Source organism: Centroberyx gerrardi, chromosome 12 (genome assembly GCF_048128805.1).
Source record: "Centroberyx gerrardi isolate f3 chromosome 12, fCenGer3.hap1.cur.20231027, whole genome shotgun sequence".
Lineage (NCBI taxonomy): Eukaryota > Metazoa > Chordata > Actinopteri > Beryciformes > Berycidae > Centroberyx > Centroberyx gerrardi.
Genome location: NC_136008.1, coordinates 16,727,610 through 16,746,994, shown reverse-complemented (window position 1 = coordinate 16,746,994; position 19,385 = coordinate 16,727,610). Strand labels below are relative to the sequence as shown.

Sequence of the window (19,385 nt, the reverse complement as noted above, 5' to 3'; positions counted from 1 at the left end):
CAATGAAGCGAGCGAGTAAACGTTTTCAAGTAGTAAACTTGCTGCCTACCTCTTCAGAAAAAACTGGCAAAGCGAGACTGGTAACAGGCGACATTTCTCCGTAGGTACGTTTAATTTAGCCGTTAGCCTTTATGCACGGTTTGTCCTAAGGGGCTTCTGTAGCCTCAGCAGTTTTGCCGTGTGTGTTTACAAATGTGTTGCGGTTTCTGTCACCCTCTAGTGGTCGGAAAATCGCTTAGTGTAGCTTTAACTTTTAGATGCCACAATACAATACAATACAAACAATATACAACAACTTTTAGCCAATAAACGTATTAAAATATAATTTACAAAAGTAGAGATATGAGTCGCATGTGTGCAGCTTATCATACAGCAGTCTGGTATGTTGATTTTCCATTTGGCCTTCATATTTAACTTGCTCTCTCAACACCCATGAATGTCACCTTCCTGGAATTATTAGACCAATAAACATAAATTTTTCCAGTGGGGGCTTTTACAAAGGTAACACAGTAGGCCTATGCTAGCATTGACAGCACAGATTTGCATGACAAATGGAACGTCTTTTTGTCTCATGAAGCAAATTCAAATGTCAGTGGGCCTAAAGTAACAAGACAAGAAACAAACATATCACATGAAATGTATATTTTGTTTTGTGTTTAGCCAGCCTTGACAGTTTTTGTGTTGCTTTGCTTATGTTATACTGCCATTGTCTTGTCAATTGCAGTTTAGTCACTGTTGTCTCACACAGGTCAGAGTCTTGGGACTGTCTGTCGATGTCTCGGGGGGAGATGGGCAAACAACATGCTTGGGAAGCAGTGGGACACAGCACCCTGACTGACTGGAAGAAGTACTCAGGTATTCCTCATTTTAACTGCTTCACTGCATCACTAAGAGTATAATGTTTCCAACTAAGTTCAAACGAAAAAGTTAGAATAACTGTTGCACTCTTGGATTCAGTCTTTACAATACTTATTAGCAGGTGCGTTAACTCCCAAAAATAGAAACTGAAGACATAATGTTTAAGAGACAGAGAAAAATAGGTTCACAGAGAAAGTCTGAGGCAAATTCTTTTGGTGGAATTTATTTAACCATGCTTGGTGGCAAAAAAAAGCGCAGAAGTGCAAAGGTGTAGGGACAAATGTTTCAATATCACACCATCATCAGTGTCTGATCCTGACACGCAGGCAAACAACATGCTTGTCTGACACTGATGATGTAATATCGGAACGTTTGTCTCTGCACCTTTGCACTTCTGCACTTTTTTTTTGCACCAGTGAGCATGGTTAAATACATTCCGTGAAAAGAATTTGCCTGAGACTTTCTCTGTGAATGTTATTTTAGCAGAGTGCAGGTCTCCTGTACGTTACAAATCCAACTAAGTTCAACAATGTCTGCCACTTAGTAGGGTATGCCACTAACTAATGGATGTTACTTTTGTGTCTTTGTAACTTTGCAAAAAAACATGGCTGCAAGAATAAAGAATATATATATAAACCATTGTTCTTGTCTTCTTGTTAGGCGCTGCTTCTACATCAGATGATGAACCGCTGCCGTCTGACGAGGATGAGGAGTGCCCCGCTAACAGAGATCAGCCGCACCTACGATTCCAGATAACCAGTGATGATGGTTTCAGTGTAGAGGCAGACAGCATCGAGGGTAAGGCCATTAATAAAAGAGGGGCTGTCTAAAATCACTAACCAGACACTGAACAATAAATCTGTCCCTCAAAAGCCCCCAAATTCCACAACTTTTACGTGAAATTGTAAACCGAGTTTCCTGACAGGTGGTACTTTTCTTGTCAGTTATGTTAATTACATTCACTTTGCAATGCTTGATTCTCAACTTCCCCTTCAGTGGCTTGGAGAGCAGTGATAGACGGGGTGCAGGAGGCCCGGGCAATTGCTAGGCTGAGACAGCTGACTTTCCTTGGAATGACTGGTGCCCGTATGCTGGGTCTGGTTCATGATGCAGTGGTGTTCTTGGTGGAGCAGCTCCAAGGGGCCCGCCGCTGTCAACGCCATAGCTTCCGTTTCTTTAAACAGTTCACCCAGGAGGAGGACCTGCCTGTCAATCCCAGTGGCTGTGCCCGCTCTGAGCTCTACCTTAGGTCTGTATGCCACTTTGGCCTTTATTAAAGTAAAATTGTCTTTCATAAATGCATCGTATACTGAAAGTGAGTCAATATAGAAACAGGTCAGAATTCAAATGTAAGCAGCAGGGGAAACTAAGACTAGTCACTGGCAAATTGTTGGAAGATTTAGAATTTTGGTAAGTTTGACTGCTCAACCAGCCACTTGGGCAGGTAACCAGCCTTTGTTCAGAGGTCCTTTTTCCTAAAAAATACATTTGGCTGGTAAAATACTGATAGTGGCTGGTAGTGAATTGTGGAAACCACTTACCAATGAGGCTGGTTGATGATAAATTTAATTTCCTGGACTGAAGCTGCAAGCCAGATGGATTGTGTGACTCAACATTTTTTTTAGATTGCATGGCATGGTATTTTGAAACCATTTGAAAGATTAAACAACAGATAGTGGTCTGGTTTCACTGCCTACGTAATGTCTTGTTTCTTAAGAACTTTTGCTTCCATGCTGCCCTTTTCTCACCATCCATTGTAACAGTGGTTCTCAACTTTTTTGGCTTGTGACCCGCTAATGATTGTCCCTCTTAAAGTTATTTCGTTTGATTAATCATTGGAAGAAAACTAATCAGTATTTCACAAGAAATAAGCAAAAATTAGAGAAAAATCTGAAAAAATAGACATGATGATTAACTTGTATAGTAGAAATGTTTTTTTCTGTCCCATAAATCATCTCACTACCCCCCAAATTATCTTGCGACCCTTTGGAAGGTCCTGACCCCCAGGTTGAGAACCACTATATTATAACATAGTCAGACATTTTTTTTGTAGTCTTCGGTCAAATTGGGCAAGAATTCAATAGGAGAGAAATTGGCAAAGTCAAACAATTCAGTTTATCATGGTACAAATTATATAAAAAACAGTGGTATCAACGCTCAAGCTAAATGTCTTGAACTTGTCTTTGTCTTTTTTTAATTAGAAGATTGATTGATCCATGCCCATCCAGACTTCATATCCTTTTCCCTTTCTTTACAGAAAGTCTACCTTTGACATCTTTAACTTCCTGGCTTCTCAGCACAGACAGCTGCCTGACATAGGGCCTTATGATGATGAGGAAGATGAGGTCCTTCTCAAGTCCACAAGGTCAGGCTTCACTCATTTCGTTGGAGATTTGCATGAGTCAAAACAAAACATGTAGTCTATATCTAACACTGTTTCAAAGGTGCTTTTCAGTTATGAGTTTTAAAGGACGAAGTTTCCCTTTCTTGAACATTTGTTTTCCTCAGAATTTGTAGTGATGAGATTTATTCAGTATTTTGGCATTGTCACCGGCATGATAACCTTTTAAGTTAAAGAGCCAATTGCTGTCCACAGACTGCAAACATGGCTTTTTACCCAAATATTTGTTTTCTGTTTAGTATTTATTTCATCTATTTGGTTTGGCCATTTTGTGTTTACAAAATGGCAAAATGATTCTTCCTGGTTGTTTTTCTTCTTTTTTTTTTTTGGTGAAATCATCTCTGCTTTCTTCCTTTAGACGGGCTACTAGCTTGGAGCTGCCCATGGCCATGCGCTTCAGACATCTAGAAAGGACATCCAAGGAGGCTGTAGGCGTGTACAGGTCAGCACAGAACTACATTTGCAGCTTCATCTGAATAAAAAAACAACACACCAAAACTCTGCCATTTAGATTATAATTTTACAGCAAACGGTCATTATTGGTGAGAGAATGAAACCTCACAATCTCTTGAAAATCTGCTTCATGAAAAAAATATGCTTTCAGTTTCCGTGGTTAAAGTAAAAATCATCCCAGGTTATAGTATTTACTGTTTTTACTTTTAAAATCCCCATAGATTGGCTGTTATTCTTCTTGATACTACACAACAATATACAATATATAAGAGTATGGGATGCAATTACATTTTGTCTTAAAGAATTTGACTCCTTATTGTGGTGTAGAGTGGGCAGTCCACTCTTCACAAGTGTTATGATCATAATGGAAAAACTGGAAACCTAAGGATGGCTGAGAGGCTCATAATAAACGTGAAACAGCAGATGTGTCACTGGAATTTTGGGGGATTTTTGGATTTCCTGAAGCAGCTGGGATATACTGTATGTACTCCCAGACACAGGGGCTTTAGCCATTAGACAAGATCTTGGCACCCCAGATAGTTGCCGTGTAGTTCTCACCTTTTCATTTCCCTGTTCTAGGTCTGCTATCCATGGGCGTGGGCTGTTCTGCAAGAGGAATATTGAAGCAGGGGAAATGGTTATTGAATATGCAGGCATTGTCATTCGCTCAGTGCTCACGGACAAGAGGGAAAAGTACTACGATGGCAAGGTTGGTCATCCATCTCTCCTCCCATTCCTAAGAGTTATGCAAAGTGTAGTTTACTGCCTTCTCAGGTTTCTGCCAAAGTTATCCTTGACTTTGATCATACTGTTTCCTTCTAATATCACTCAGTTATCAAAAATGTTTAATTTTTCGACAAAAGTCAGAGGATGTATTCATGCCACAATGTTTTTTTTATTGCTTTTGTAGGGTATTGGCTGTTACATGTTCCGCATTGATGACTTTGACGTGGTGGATGCAACCATGCATGGCAATGCAGCACGATTCATCAACCACTCCTGTGAGCCTAACTGCTACTCACGAGTCATCAATGTAGAAGGCCAGAAGCATATCGTCATCTTTGCCCTTAGGAAGATCTATAGGGGAGAGGAACTCACCTATGACTACAAGTTTCCCATTGAAGACGCCAGCAACAAACTCGGCTGTAACTGTGGGGCTCGGCGATGTCGGCGCTTCCTCAACTGAGAGATCCCTTGTATGAAAAGAAGGGGATCCTGTTTACTAGTTAAGCCTTAAATTAAGGTGTCACTGGATTGGGCTTGGGGTGGCAGTGCAGTCCGCACAGCAGGGGAATTAGCCACTATGAGACTGGGAGAGGAGTTGGCCAATAACTTTTGGTAGGTCAGAAGTGATAGATGGAGAAGGCATGGATTGGAAAATAAGAAACGGAGAAGAACCTGCACAGAAAATAGAACTGTTAAGTTTCTTGCCTGCTTTTTGTTCACAATGGCCTATAGCCTAGATACACCTGCTAGTGAACAGTTTAAATATAGAGCTGGCTGAGCAGGATCACTAGATGACAAATATTATGGAGGAAGTAGCTACCATTGCGGTGTGGGTGTTCATGAGAACAGGATATTCAAAAGTTGGGGGTTTCCTGGTTCTATATTTATGGCACCAACGTTTTCTTTACACACATCAAGCCTTATCTGTTTCAATCATTGCTAAAACCTATAGCTAGGCTTTGAGAGATTCCTTATATGTTTTATTCATATTTTGGGGTGGGGGGAGGGTATGTCTGTCTATAGTACACTTGTAATCATGATGGCTCCATCTTCCAGTGATGGGATCATATAGCTCCTTCCCGTATGGTGGTGAACTCAATTCTTGAGCCATATGCCCACCCTAACCTGATTCATCATTTGTGTATTTTATCTTATATTTAACATTTCTCACTTGGTGGATATTTCTTTTTAGACATATTTTTTTCCTTAATAATAAGACAACCGTGGTGCTAAGATTTGAAAGGGTCTTTAATCTTTTATGCTTGACTAAGATGTCCAGCAAATCAAAAGTCATTTACCGTTAATTTACCCTGCTGAGACCATGTACATTTAATGGATGCACTCAAGCAGTACTTGCAAGTCACGTGGCTAGAAAGTGTCTTAAAGTGTCTCTTGTAGGTCTGCTAATTTCACTTTGTCTCCCGTCTCGCATTGAAATGGATAGTTATCTCATTGTAACGGTTTCAATCAGTAACAAATAGTGTCATATTTAAAGACAGACAGAAACTTGTCTTTAACTTTTTTTGTTGATGTACAGTGTATGTAGCAAACACTACCCAAGCCAAGAGTGAAGAGTTGAGGTGAATATATCAGTTTTTTTTATTTTTTAAATATATATTTTATTACTCTCATGGCAAATGCTGATTACCTATTGCAATAAGTTTTTGCTGCCGTAGTAGTTGCACGTGTAATCAACCAACAACATACAAATTCTGCTTATTCTCTGAAACTTCCCCTGCAGTCAACTCATATCAGGGAGAGCACTGTTAAAAAGCATCGCCACTGAGTGTGTGCATTCAGCTCCACCAACCAGACTTCTTGTCCTGAGAACATGGTGCAGAAGGTCTAAATGTCGCTATTGCAGCATTTCTCACAAGAGAACTACTTTTTCAGTCTGTAATCGAGCTGGAAAGAATGCACTCAGCACCTTAAAATAATGTTTAATATTGTTCTTAGTCGATGTTCAATGCTGTCATTCATGAGGATAATTGAATCCACACACTGTTAAAATCAATAGTTATATTTATTCATGTTTCTATTCAAATTTTGGAATGGTAAAAGTTGTTTGTGCTTTGTATAAATGGTGGCGGTCTAGCGTATTGGGAGATCTTCCCCATTTGTTTCCTGTTTTTGTTTACAATTGATGTCCTTTTTTTCACTATTTTACTTGAATCTTCTTTCGGGACAGTTGTGTGACGCATTTAAGCCTTTATGAGAGAAATTATTCTAAAGCAGGTCTTTTTAAATGATTTGTTTTTTATGTTATGTTTTGGTTATGGTAGATTTCATGGACAGAGTACTGATGGTCTTAGAATCAGCCACAGGAGTAAAGTGAGCACTGTTTGCCCTCCCAAGCCCACGCTCTTCATTTGATTTTTTCTTTTTCTTTTTTGTTTTCTCCAACAACCTCTTTAGAACAAATTTCCAGTAGGAATCAAGTGTTGTCCAGAGGTTAGTCTCCTTACCTTCCTGCATGTCCAATCACTGGGATGGAGCCCAGATTAACTTGTGTCAATCATCTAGCTGAAAACGAGAGCAGAGTCACTCCCAACTCCTTGCAAGGATTCTACCTCAGTTGTTTAGACAGATGTTTGGGAATACTAATGCAAAAAAAAAAGGATGATAATTTAAGAGTAGCTTGGTTTTAATGTCCTGCAGAGCTGGCGTGTGTGGATGTGTGTGAGTGTGAGCGCATGTGTGTGTGCAATGAAGGATGCAAAGCACTAGTCAAAACCTGAAGTTACCATGACCATCTCTCCCAGAATCTGTTCAGAAAGCTGTATGTTATATATACATATATATAGTAGGGTTATTTTAAAGTATAAAAAGTGTAAAAGACATAAAAATGAGAAAATATGTGTGAACTTTAAATATACGTCTTTGTTACCATGTACAAATAAACCCTGAGTTTGTAAATAGTTGTATACATATTTCTAAACCTGTTTAATTTTCTATGCACTTTTTTATTTATAATGTTATTTGCTTAATAAAGATGTTAAGATGTTTGAACAAATCAAATCACTCTTGTATGACATCAAATAAAGCCAAATGAGTTTAATGGTTATAACAAATGAATAGGTTAAATGACAAGTTATAAATGGTGAGAGAACACATATGAAAATAAATTTGTGAAATTTTCATCATCCACTAATTTATTTTACATTATCAATCTGTTGTATAAAATGGAATACTGTAAGTAGTAATATGAAGCAGTAAGCATTAGCCAGAAGCTATTACAGTAAGCAAGAAGCTTTTGATAATGAATTGGTAACTGCATACCCCCTTAAGGGATGCTACACCACCCTTTCAACGTGAGTTTGGTGAGAATTGCAATGGCGTCATTGCGTCCCATTTCTTGGAGCATTTTGGCCAGGTGGCCTACTGTCCAGTCAGGGTGCTTGGTGCAGACCCCCTCCAGCACGGTTTTCAGCGGGCTCTTGCTGTCCTTCATGGAGTAGGTGTACGTGATCCAGCTGGAGGAGAAGGAGCAGTGAGATGCCAGGTGTCTAGTGTTCTTCACACCATGGCCCTCTGGATCCAGCAGGATCACCAGCTCATCCAAAACATCCAGGTTGTCCAGCACTGTCTGCAAAGGTGCTGACTGGACTTTTGGACCTTAGAAAGAGATGGTTGGGGTGTTAAATTGTAATAAAAATGTGGTACTAATACTTTATTGAAGCCCAGAGGGAAATTTTCTTTTCAGTTGCCCCTCCATAAAGTCAGCTACAGAACAGCGCCCGTGACACAAATTGAGATTTTGTGACTTGCTCAAAGGCACTTCAGCAGGATGGATGCCTTCCAACTTGGGTGCTTGCACCTACTGTAGGTCCTCCAGTTGAGTCCCTGGTCACTACGCCACCCTGCTGCCTCTGTGACTATGGATCATGTAATGTGCCTTGGAGCAACCCAGTTCAAAATCCCACAGCATACAGAAGCAAAATATTGGAAAGGAGGAGCTTCAGGGTAAGTAGAGAGTGTTGTGCGGTGAGGACCGGCCTGGTTGACAGCCATCAGAAGAGTAAGGGGTGCCAGTGCAGTGCATGAAAATATAGGACAGGAGAGAATCAAGATAGTTAAAGAAATGTATGGTTAAGAATGAAAAGTAGACTGCTTTGAACAGGATAATAGTCAAAAGATAAACCAAAGCACAGGGAGCAAGCAAGTATTCTACTCTAAAGTTGACAGATTTTGACAGAGCTTTTCAAGTATGAACAAGGCTATGTATAAAGCTCATACCTAGCCATTATCGATAACACTCATATCTTGATTGGGGGTTTTAACAATGGCGTAGGACACATGGCATGTTTTATTCATAAATACTGATAAAGCTGAAATCAAACGCTGACTCAAAAGTTGGGCTGTTCATTGTACACTTGGTGTCATTTGAACTCACTCAGGATGTCCTCCAGGTCCTTGCTCTCAGGTTGCCTAAAGACAGCAAACTCTTCATTGATGGGTGACAATTTTTCAGTGTCCCTCCAAGTTTTGAATTGATCTGTGTTAGACCCCATGAGAGGGAGAGAGATATGAGGGGTGGAAATAACAAAAATAATAAATTAAACACTGAATCGATTAAATAGCTATCAAATGAAATGCTGGATTGAATAAAATACTAGATTAAATGTTGCATCAAATAAAATCAATAAAAGTAAATGTTACATTAAATAAAATGCAATTAAATAAAATATTGAAGTATTAAAACACTATCAAATTAAATTATTGCACAGTGATGAAATTAAATTAACACATCATTCTATAATTGTATTTGCCTGTATTATTTACTTATTCACAAGCAATTTAAACAATTACATTTAGCCTACTGTATCGTCTTCTACCCCCACTGACCTCATCATCTACTACAACCACACACTCTCCTCCTGCCGTGACCAGCTGTCTCCCCTCAAAACCAAAACACGCTCCTACACTCCCGAACTTCGTCAGATGAAAACCCGTGGACGTCAACTCGAAAGACTCCGCAAGAAAACACAGGGGCCGTATCCACAAAGCTTCCTACTACTAGTGGTGAAATTCTAAGAAAACTCTGAGAGTGATGACGTTTTCTAAGAATTTCCCTTAAAAGTAAGACTAAATCGTAGTAAAGATAAAAGTAAACTGTTAAGAGTAGAGAGGAGGACTTTTAGGAGCTTAGGAGTTTCTTAAGGAGAGGAGGAAATGGCTGAAAGACGCAGAAAAGACGCATTAATGCTATTGTTATAAAGTCATCACAATGTTAAGATATTTAGCAACAGGCAAACAGTGCAGCAGTGATAATTTAGGTTTATGCAACCACATAGTAGAACAATCACACAAACAATCACAGCTCCTTCACAGACTCATATTGTGACGCAACCTATTTAATTCCCACTGGACATGCGCACCGTGCACCAACAAAACAGCAGCTATGGATATAGCGAGTTTTCTCTGTATTGTCTGGTCACTGATGGGACACACGTCCGCATCATCTGCAATATACTCATGTTAAAAATCCTATTCATATAGGCTTGCCAATATAGTCTATAAATGATACTAATACTACTGAGTCTTGAGCCATTTTCACCAAATCTTAACATCAAATTAGTAAAGTATAATTACATTACTGCATTCGCCCAAATAAAGGCATAATGCGTCAACCTGTGAGGACCGTACAAGTATTAAAAAGTACCGTTCGTATGGTTTTCAAAGATTTTGTCCAATGAGCTCTATTTTTATTTTATTTTTGATATAAGCAAACCACGCGTTAATATCGAGTAAATTGTGTTTTATCTTGTGTGATTCCTTGTGTTCATTCTGGATGACAAAAAGAGGCGTGTTGATTTTTCTTGATCAACCAATGACAGCGTCCAAAGAGAGCATCACACCTAGCAACAGGGTCGACCACATCTCCTCACTAAGATAAAAGTTCTTGTCCATTCCTTGCTCAGAGTTGCTCTGAGAACTTTCCTAAATCACTCCTAAGCTAGGCTAATTTTAGGCTAAGATAAGAGCTCTCTGAGAGGATTCTCAGAATGTTTGTGGCTACAGCCCCAGGTCTCACAGTAACGTCACATACCCAAGCCCACAAAGATCATCTGCAACAATACAAAGATGCCCTCTCCAACGCCCACTCCACCTACTACTCTCAACTCATACAGTCTGGTTCTGGTAACCCCAAAGTCCTATTTTCCACAATAAACAAACTCCTCAAACCTATGGACAACGTTTCCCAATCTTTCACAGTCAACAAATGTAACTCCTTCCTGTCATTCAACAAAAATAGAGACAGATCTATAACAATTTGGCCACTCCTACGTCTGTCCCCCCTTCTCTCAAGTTCCCCCCTCTAACTAGGCAGTCCCTCGGTGCGTATCATTAGTCGTTTCAACCGGCCCTTGTTGACTTCCCCTCGACACTTCCCCTCGGGGGAACCCCCGTCGCCATCTTAAGTGCCGTTCCATTACTCTTATAACTGAAGTGAACTTCCTGAGATCGACCCTTCAAGGGCCGAGGAATTGAGTCAACAACGATGTAGACTTCACAAGCGCATATTTCCCAGGATGCACGAACAGGTGATAAATAAAAATGCAAGTAAACAAACAATATTTAGAGGATTTAGACATATTTATGAAATTAACTCATCTGCAATATTGCATTACTCATTGTTCTGTGTAATTTTTATTATTTATTCGTATTATTAATTATTAGGCCTGCTTGTGCGTTCCGTTTCAAATATTCTGCTCCCCCTCGGACCCTGCCCCCCTGCTCTGCAAGTGGCCAGTCGCGTTACGTATGGTGCTACGTATTACCAAGTGCCGAGGGGAAGTGAAGGAGGGCTTGTTAAATGACTAATGAAACGCAGCTCACGTCTCAGTTCTCCCCAGACTCCCCTACGAACCTTTCCGACCTCATGCTGGGAATGAAAACTGCCACCTGCACCCTGGACTCCATCCCCTCTAGTCTTGTCAAGGCCTGTCTTCCCACTATATGTCCGCTCATCACCACAACGATAAACTCCCCCCTGACTACTGGCTCCAACCCTCTTGCCCTCAAACTTGCTGCTGTCACCCCCATCCTTAAAAAACCTGGGCTCAACCCAGAGATCCCCAGTAATTACAGACCTATCTCCAATCTCCCCTTCCTGTCTAAAATACTGGAAGGTGCAGTTGCTTCACAACTCAAAGCCCACCTATCTTGCAATAACCGGGATGAACCATTCCAATCCGGATTTAGATCTAAACACAGCACTGAAACAGTCCTCCTTAAAGTCACCAATGTCCTTCTCCTCTCCTCTGATGCCGGTTACCTCAATATTCTCATCCAGCTTGACCTCAGTGCGGCATTTGACACCATCAACCACTCCATCCTCCTCACCCGCCTTGAAACCTCCTTCAAAATCAGCGGCACTGCCCTCTCCTGGCTTAAATCCTACCTCTCCGACAGGCACCAGAACATCAGCATCAGCAACTGCAAATCCTCCACTGCTCCTCTCTCCCAAGGTGTTCCCCAAGGCTCAGTGCTCGGCCCCCTCCTCTTCATCCTTCCCACATAATCCGCCGTCATGGGCTTCAGTTCCACTTCTACGCTGACGACACCCAGCTCTACATTACAATTACAATTACAATTTCCCATTTGGCAGACGCTTTTATCCAAACCGACGTACACGTGAGATTTTAATACAACACATCTCCGCCAAAGCAATCACCACTGCCACTCACTCACCCCTGACCAACTGCATCATGGAAATAAAGTCTTCCTCAACCAACTTCCTCAAACTGAACTGTGACAAATCTGAAATCATCACCCCAACCCTCATCAAATCCACCCACATCTCCCTCACCACTGACAGCTCCACTGTGCTCACTTCCCCTCACATCCGCAACCTTGGCATCATCTTTGACCAAACCCTGTGTTTTGAACATGTCAGCAAAACAGTCTTCTTTCACCTCAAAAACATTGCCCGTCTCCGTCCATCCCTCTCCTTCTCAGCAGCGGAAACACTCATCCATGCATTCATCACCCCCAGACTGGATTATTGCAACAGCATCGTTTATGGTACATCCTCCAAAATCCTCAGAAAACTTCAACACATCCAGAACTCCGTGACTCGTCACTCACTCACTCACTGCACCCGGGACCACATCACCCCCGTCCTGCAAAACCTCCACTGGCTCCGTGTCCCACAACAAATTCATTTCAAACTCCTCCTCATCACCTATAAAGCTCTCCACAACCTGGCTCCCCCCTATCTGACCGAGCTCCTTCACCGACACACCCCCAACCCGCAGCCTCCGGTCTGCTGACGGCAACCCCCTGTCCCCGCCCATCAGGACCAAGCACCGGACCTGGGGTGATTCTCGATTGCCGCTCCCTCCCTCTGGAACTCTCTCCCAAAGGACATCAGAGACTCTTCCTCACTCTCCACGTTAAAAAAAAATCCCTTAAAACACACACTTTTTACAACTGCTTTTGATCTCTAACTTTCTTCCGGCCTCCTGGTCTTTTAATTTTAACTTTCTTGTCTTTCTCACTATTTAAATGTTTTATTCTCTGTCTTATTCATTGATATTGTCTGTTATGTGTTTTGTGTATGTCGTTTAGTATGTAAAGCATCTTTGAGTATTTAGAAAAGCGCTATACAAATACATTAAGCAAGCACACAACTTTTCTTCAGAAAATAAAATAGCGTGATGAAATAATATTGAATTATCGTGATACACAATTCTGTTGTCTAAATTAATAATAGAAAAGCAAAAACTAATTAAAATCTCACAAATCAGGGAATGTTTTTTGAATGTTTTTACAGTTTTATCCTTAATGTGATGACCATCAATTTGATTATTTAACGTGATTTTGGATATGTTAGCAGATATTATTATACATCAATATCAAAATAATTTCCAATGATTATCATGATATTCATTTTGTCCATATCGCCCAGCCCTCCATACACAAGATAGGAATGTCAAAATCATTATCCAGCATGATACATGTTCACAGGTGTCACTTCTTTGTCACATCAGCAAGTGTAGAAATGAAAAAGCTTTTAAGTCAACATAAAGCCAGATGTGCAGCAAATGAAAAGATACTGTAGAACTAGATTCACAGATGTTTCAGACTAAATACCCATATATCAGTCAAATAATGTCTCCTAAAGTGCTGACCTTTATGCTTATTACTCAAACCTCTTTTCCTCTTCCTGTAGATGAAGTAGCAAGATAATGCAGCCATGATAACCACGGTACAAGTTATGATGATGAATGGTACTCCCCCTGCAAAAGAATGAAAAAGAAGTTCCGTTTTAGCATATAAAGATAGTTCTGTTGGTGTGTCAGCAACTGTGGACTGCAACTTACATGGAGTAGGTGTAGATTCTAAGTTACAGGTAGTCAGTGCAGTGGATATAAACCCGGAAGCTTGTATTGTCTGAAAATGAAATAAAACCAACATGAACTAACATAGGGAGTTTTATTTGACTGTATAAGCTGCAATGGTTGAACTTTCACAGCTAAAAAGTCTTTTCAGCTCATTGATCCAGAACCAGCACAGCCACCTGCCCCATTCTCAATCCAAACAGAAACTGAACTGTATGTGTTTCTCATTCCCCATTTGATTGACAAGCTCCCACTAAGGACTTGACAGTATGTGGCAGTTAAACACAGCATCTGAAGCCATACAGTTTGTCTACATTAGGAATGTTTATTTGAATAAACTAGACTAGATCTGTTTATTCGGGTAAGATAAATTTGAATCTGAAAGCTGCTAAGATTGTATTTCCTATATATTTAAGAATTTATGTGCACACCCATAATGGTGATACTGAAATCCCTCATGGGCCCTTACAGGGTCAGCATTTCAACATGTAAACGCTTAAAGGTTGGGAGATTATCCCTTTACAGACGGGAAATTCAATCCTATCACATATGGTTGCAATGGTTGAGATTGCTAGAAGAAAAGTTTATGTAGGCTACAGACATATTCTTGTACCAGTAGGCAATGACTTTTAGAAATATGAAAAATGTATTTGTTGAATAGATAATATGAACATGACTGTCCATAACATTTTCTTTCAACCACCTCAGGCAATGCAATTCAATTACATAAGAATTAGGCACTGATCATAAGAACGCATAACTGTAAAAAGAACTAAAAGAAAAAAACTAGTAGGGATAGGTTTCTGTTTCTAGGAAATTATGAATAATAAACAAGACTGGCTTGACATAATATTTGCCTATGCTCAACAGTAGCCTAATATTACACAATGAAAAAACAAAAATGAAACGCTAAAAAGTGGATAGATGGACTATGCAGACCGACCATGGTCTCCGGGAATGTTGTACTTGGCTTGTGAAGAGAAAGAAAAACGAGATAATGCAGGCCAAACACTCCTCCTAATATTTACTGGATCTTTCTTTGTTTAACCACTGCTTGCCTGTACAGATGACATTCAAATAGACCTACGTTAACTTTAGAAACAACAAACTCACCGTCACACTGGAAGCTTCGTTGTTTGTTGTTCTGAGTAGAAAACCAAAAATTAGACATGTTTCCCATCTGTAGGTGGCGCTAGTGTCCACTTTTCCGACAACCCAAATCATCATTTACTTTTTATTGGATAAAACACGAACTATTTGGGCCTAAATTGTGAAAAATATTCCTCCATTGTAATGTCATTCATTGCCTGGTATGTATGCTGTGTAAAATTGTTTCCCATCATGTGGGGAAACGTCTAGGCTACCAGAACAGCAATGCCATTTTCCAAAAGCCCTGTAAGTCTCATGTAATGGACATCCTCTTACCCGGGCTCCTGTTGACGACACTGGCTGTCAGTAGTTGCGGTACAGTTGCTCACAGTCTGATACCCAGCTTGACAAGATGTACATTTTTGACACTTCGTGAAGCTGCCATTGTTAAAAGTTTTGCCTGCAGCGCAGTTTCTGAAGGGTGTCTCACGTCGTCCGCCGTCGTCAGTAAAGCCACAGTTAGGGGAAAATTCAGTTCCTATTGATGATGACGATAATAATAACAGCAACAACAACAAAAACAACAACAGCAATAGGCTAATAATAATAATAATAATGATAATAATAATAATAATAACCTGGTTTTATCCATCTTTTATCACACTGCACACACTTTCCCTTATCAAAATAGGTTTCCAAATTGCTGCATTTCTCGGAGTATCCCTTCATGTTGGCGAACTGCTCTCACTTCAGACAGATCTGCACAGGACAGGACTTCAAGAAAGTTTGCAATACCGCATCTGTTGCGTGCTCCTCCTTCCACACACCCCCCGCGCGCGCGCACACACACACACAGAGAGGGAGAGAGAGATAGATAGATAGAGAGAGAGAGAGAGAGAGAGAGAGAGAGAGAGAGAGAGAGAGCCTGAATATTACCATATTCGGCAAACACAGTTTGCAAACACAGTTTGCCGAATCCGAATATGGGGTTTAGCCTAGTAGGCTAGTGTATCTTTTTATTTGTCTATTTAGGCTATGTGATAACAATGTCATTATCAAAATATATTTAGGAAACCACAGTGGATCAAAGTTGGTCCACTTTGTTTTGGCTCTGCTGTAAAGATTGCCAAACCCTTCTGTAGGAGCCATGAATGGATTTATTGTGATGGTTTATATTTTGGTTATTTATATGTTATTGCACAATCACGGTGATTGATATAATCAGGTCACATGGATGTGGGCGGTGATATTCGTATAGTTAATATAAGCACCTGTTTACCTGCATGGCAGCTGGTAGAAAGAGAGAGAGAGGGTGAGTGGGTCGCCGTATTTTTTGTTGACCGCTGTGATTATTTTGAGTATATTTTTCTGCACGTTATACTAAGTTGATCCTTTTTCATTAATAAAAGTTATAAAATGTATATTTTGATCTCAGCAAATCTTTTTTGGTAGCGTGTCAGACAATTAGCAAAGGCCCTATCTCAGCCTCTCAGCGACTCTTTACTTTGTTTCCAGTAAGCCTAGTCGCTACACCTTCTGAAGTTGATAAGGATGGGGTCGCACACGATGAAAAGTTACTTTGTTAAGCACTTATTTTATTTCATAACAAAACGTTTTCGGCTCTCCGGCCTTCATCAGTGTCTAATAGTAGGCTAACTAATATTTTTCCTCTATATGTAGGGAAACTTGATTGTCACAGGTGTGTGGAAAGACACAGGTGATCTCATCATCTCAACATGATTTCGTTACAACATTGAATCAACAAAATAAGAAGCTTCAAAGTATTTCATACATGCAAACACCACTTTCAAAATACCTCTACCGTTTTACCATGCAGGATCTAATTATGAAGGTAAATATGTTGCAAAATGCGAGAGCTTGTAGACTTGATGTGAGAACTTGTAAAATACGATGTGAGAACTTGAAGAACAAAAATGAATGTGAAGTCACAGAAAAAATATTCACGAATGTGTAGATTTATATTTACATGAATACAATGACAGCTGCAAACTTGTAATCCAACATTTACTCATATTTATTTGAGTCAATTTTCCAGTACAACCACAACTCAGTGATCGAATCGGTCACTGCAATTTCACAAATGTGCTCTCTTGCATCACAAAGTGACGAATCTGCGCGCCTTGACTTTTGCAACACTTCTTGCGATAGATGTGTTGCAAAACTCACTTGTAGCTGTGAGAGAGCGCCCCCCATCCGCTAACCTTACTAACTTACTCTGGCTTGGTGTGCCATAAGGTTAGCGGATCTAACTTCGCAGACATGGAGGACGTCCTGAGGACAGCACGCGGAGCAGAGCAAAAGACCGCTTCGTCTTCCGATGAGGGGGGGGTGAGGGGGAGGTGAGGGGGGGCGTGGCACACGCGTCAGTGGTCAGTGGTCTGAGGTCATCCACACACTTCATTTACAGTAATATGAGCTCTGAGTGAACAAACAACACTCCCACCAATACTTGTCAACTACAAACAGCTGTCACTGAAAAGTTAGATTTACAGACATTGGAAAATTTGCTGTGTGCTTCCTGTTTACGTTCCTTTTCCATTGTTTGATGCACAAAAAACATCAGCAAACACATGGGCGGAAATTACGGGGGGGACAGGGGGGTCCGGACCCCCCCTTCCTGGGAAAAACAGAGAGTTGTCCCCCTCAATATATCATTGTAAACATAACTATATAATTTTAAATAATATAATAATATGCATTGAAAGCACTTGTGCTAATTATAGACACAAAACGATGCGTTTTTAAGTTTCTAAAGACTGCCCCCCCCCCCCCCCCCCCCCCTCTCATACGCCTCACAGTGGTTTGGTCCACTGCCTACCTGCCTCCCCGAACCCCCACACACACATCAGCCCTCGGTACGAGTGTGTGTGGAGGATCTCTGGAAGTGTGTCAGTGGTGGCTGACCTCCAGTAAGAAGCTGCTTCGCAAAGGTTAACTTAAAACAAAGGATGTGTCAGACATTTTTCTTTACTTCTACCACTCAATAGAATAAAACACATTCACAATGTAACCAGACTACATTTTGTTCCGTTACCTCGCGGTTGAATCTTGTGCGTCAGCGTGTTGGTACGGAGCCGCGTCTCCTAATGCATGTATGTGTATGGAGGCAGGAGGTCTGTCCACAATTAAAATCATCATAACTCGCTGAATTTTCGACCGATTTTCAAGCGGTTTGGTTTGTTACAAATGCCAGACATGTATTTATGATACAGGATACTTGGTTAAATGAAAATGCGGGTTTTCATACCAAAATTATCTTTGGTAGATGGTAACAGTGATATTTCTATAATATAATATTTAAGATTAACTTACCCTACGTAATTAGGTTCTAAGTATATTCTTTTTTTCTTACTGCATGTAAAATGGCTGCCACTATGTAATTTTGTTTATAATTTTGGAAATAAATGAAGACTTAATTCATAAAAAAATACATAATTACAACAAACACTATGTTAAAATATTAAGTAAGTTTCTGGCAGGCTTCATAGCGTTCTGGACTTTTACACATTGACAGCAAAACATTAGAGATCTGCTTTTTTTAAACTAAATCTAATTAGGCATATATTAGCTTTAGTTAAGTTAATGGGTGTTGCTTCTCTCCTACTACTGCCAGCCAGCCAGCCAGGTCAGTTAAAATGGCAGAAAAAAGAAAAACAGACATCCGATCATTTTTCAGTAGAAAGACCCCAGTAATATCAAAGGCAACTTGATAAAATCTTCATAAGAAAGGAATGAAGTGCTTATGGAAATGTTTCATAATGGACCTCTATATACATTTAATACAACAGTACTTTTGGCGGCACCTTTGGTGTCCCCTTCAGGAATTGCTCTTGAGAAATTTTTCTGTTTATTGTCCCCCCCAACAGTGAAAGGAAATATCCGCCCTTGAGCAAACATACCGTGGTTAAACTTGATCCATCTTCTGCGCTGCTCTCATCTTTTGAGTCATCTTACCGCTGTCCACCCAACCATGTAACCTGAGTCAACCAGTTTTCAGTTCCCATGATCCTAAAATTATCAACGAAAAGATTTATGAATAAATAAGAAATAAGAGCTCAGAAGAGAAGTAGAGGGGATACTTTTATTTCAAGATGGAGCACAGAATGAGTAGAGAGGGAAAATGTGGAGAGCCCCACCCCATCAGATGAGGCAAAAAATGCTGACAATTACTGTGTACAATGATTGAAGATGGCTGAAATAGCATACATATTTGTGTGAGAGGGCAACATTTACAATTAAATTCCAAATGTACTACAGATGGCCCTGAGGATTTTTTGAGCCCTTGGGTGTATGACTGCCCTCTCCCTGGGTGATGATGGCCTGGAGCAATGGATGGGTCATATAACCACCAGTGGGCTTTATAGGTTTTCACAACTACTTACACACATTTCCTGAAATGATGCTCAATTTTCCTTATACTAAATAACAATTACTGGTTCTGTATCTCCCACCATCTTATTCACCGTTTCTCAATCCAATAGAAGGCAAAG

At 40.3% G+C, this 19,385-nt stretch overlaps 2 protein-coding genes across 4 annotated transcripts in view; one reads left to right on the top strand and one right to left on the bottom strand.

The window, feature by feature from the left end:
* kmt2bb (lysine (K)-specific methyltransferase 2Bb) overlaps positions 1 to 7,456 on the top strand; it is a 31,476-nt gene extending 24,020 nt beyond the window's left edge. For both annotated transcript variants that reach the window (XM_071900096.2, XM_071900095.2), the window contains exons 30-36: positions 749 to 855; positions 1,519 to 1,656; positions 1,855 to 2,107; positions 3,116 to 3,223; positions 3,618 to 3,701; positions 4,292 to 4,421; positions 4,623 to 7,456. In XM_071900096.2, the coding sequence (XP_071756197.2) occupies positions 749 to 855; positions 1,519 to 1,656; positions 1,855 to 2,107; positions 3,116 to 3,223; positions 3,618 to 3,701; positions 4,292 to 4,421; positions 4,623 to 4,898 (1,096 nt within the window). In that variant the 3' untranslated portion in view covers positions 4,899 to 7,456. The remainder of the gene's footprint in view (positions 1 to 748; positions 856 to 1,518; positions 1,657 to 1,854; positions 2,108 to 3,115; positions 3,224 to 3,617; positions 3,702 to 4,291; positions 4,422 to 4,622) is intronic.
* Positions 7,457 to 7,477: 21 nt separating this feature from the next.
* igflr1 (IGF-like family receptor 1) lies at positions 7,478 to 15,632 on the bottom strand. Of its 2 annotated transcripts, XM_071900107.2 has the most exons (8): positions 15,513 to 15,632; positions 15,211 to 15,412; positions 14,899 to 14,929; positions 14,729 to 14,755; positions 13,768 to 13,837; positions 13,576 to 13,683; positions 8,832 to 8,933; positions 7,478 to 8,053 (listed from the first exon to the last, which is right to left on the bottom strand). In XM_071900107.2, exons 1-8 carry the CDS (start codon positions 15,601 to 15,603, stop codon positions 7,722 to 7,724), a joined length of 963 nt encoding a protein of 320 aa, XP_071756208.1. In that variant the 5' UTR covers positions 15,604 to 15,632; the 3' UTR covers positions 7,478 to 7,721. The 2 variants fall into 2 exon arrangements, with proteins under 2 accessions (XP_071756208.1, XP_078143134.1); XM_078287008.1 differs by lacking the exon at positions 14,729 to 14,755.
* Between the last annotated feature and the right edge of the window lie 3,753 nt (positions 15,633 to 19,385).

Coding starts and splice junctions, on each gene's coding strand:
- igflr1 (XM_071900107.2), bottom strand. CDS start 15,603: ATGAAGGGATACTCCGAGAAATGCAGCAATTTGGAAACCTATTTTGAT. Junction 13,838..14,728: donor CAACATTCCCGGAGACCATG/GTCGGTCTGCAT, acceptor TTTCATTTTCAG/ACAATACAAGCTTCCGGGTT. Junction 13,684..13,767: donor AGAATCTACACCTACTCCAT/GTAAGTTGCAGT, acceptor ATTCTTTTGCAG/GGGGAGTACCATTCATCATC.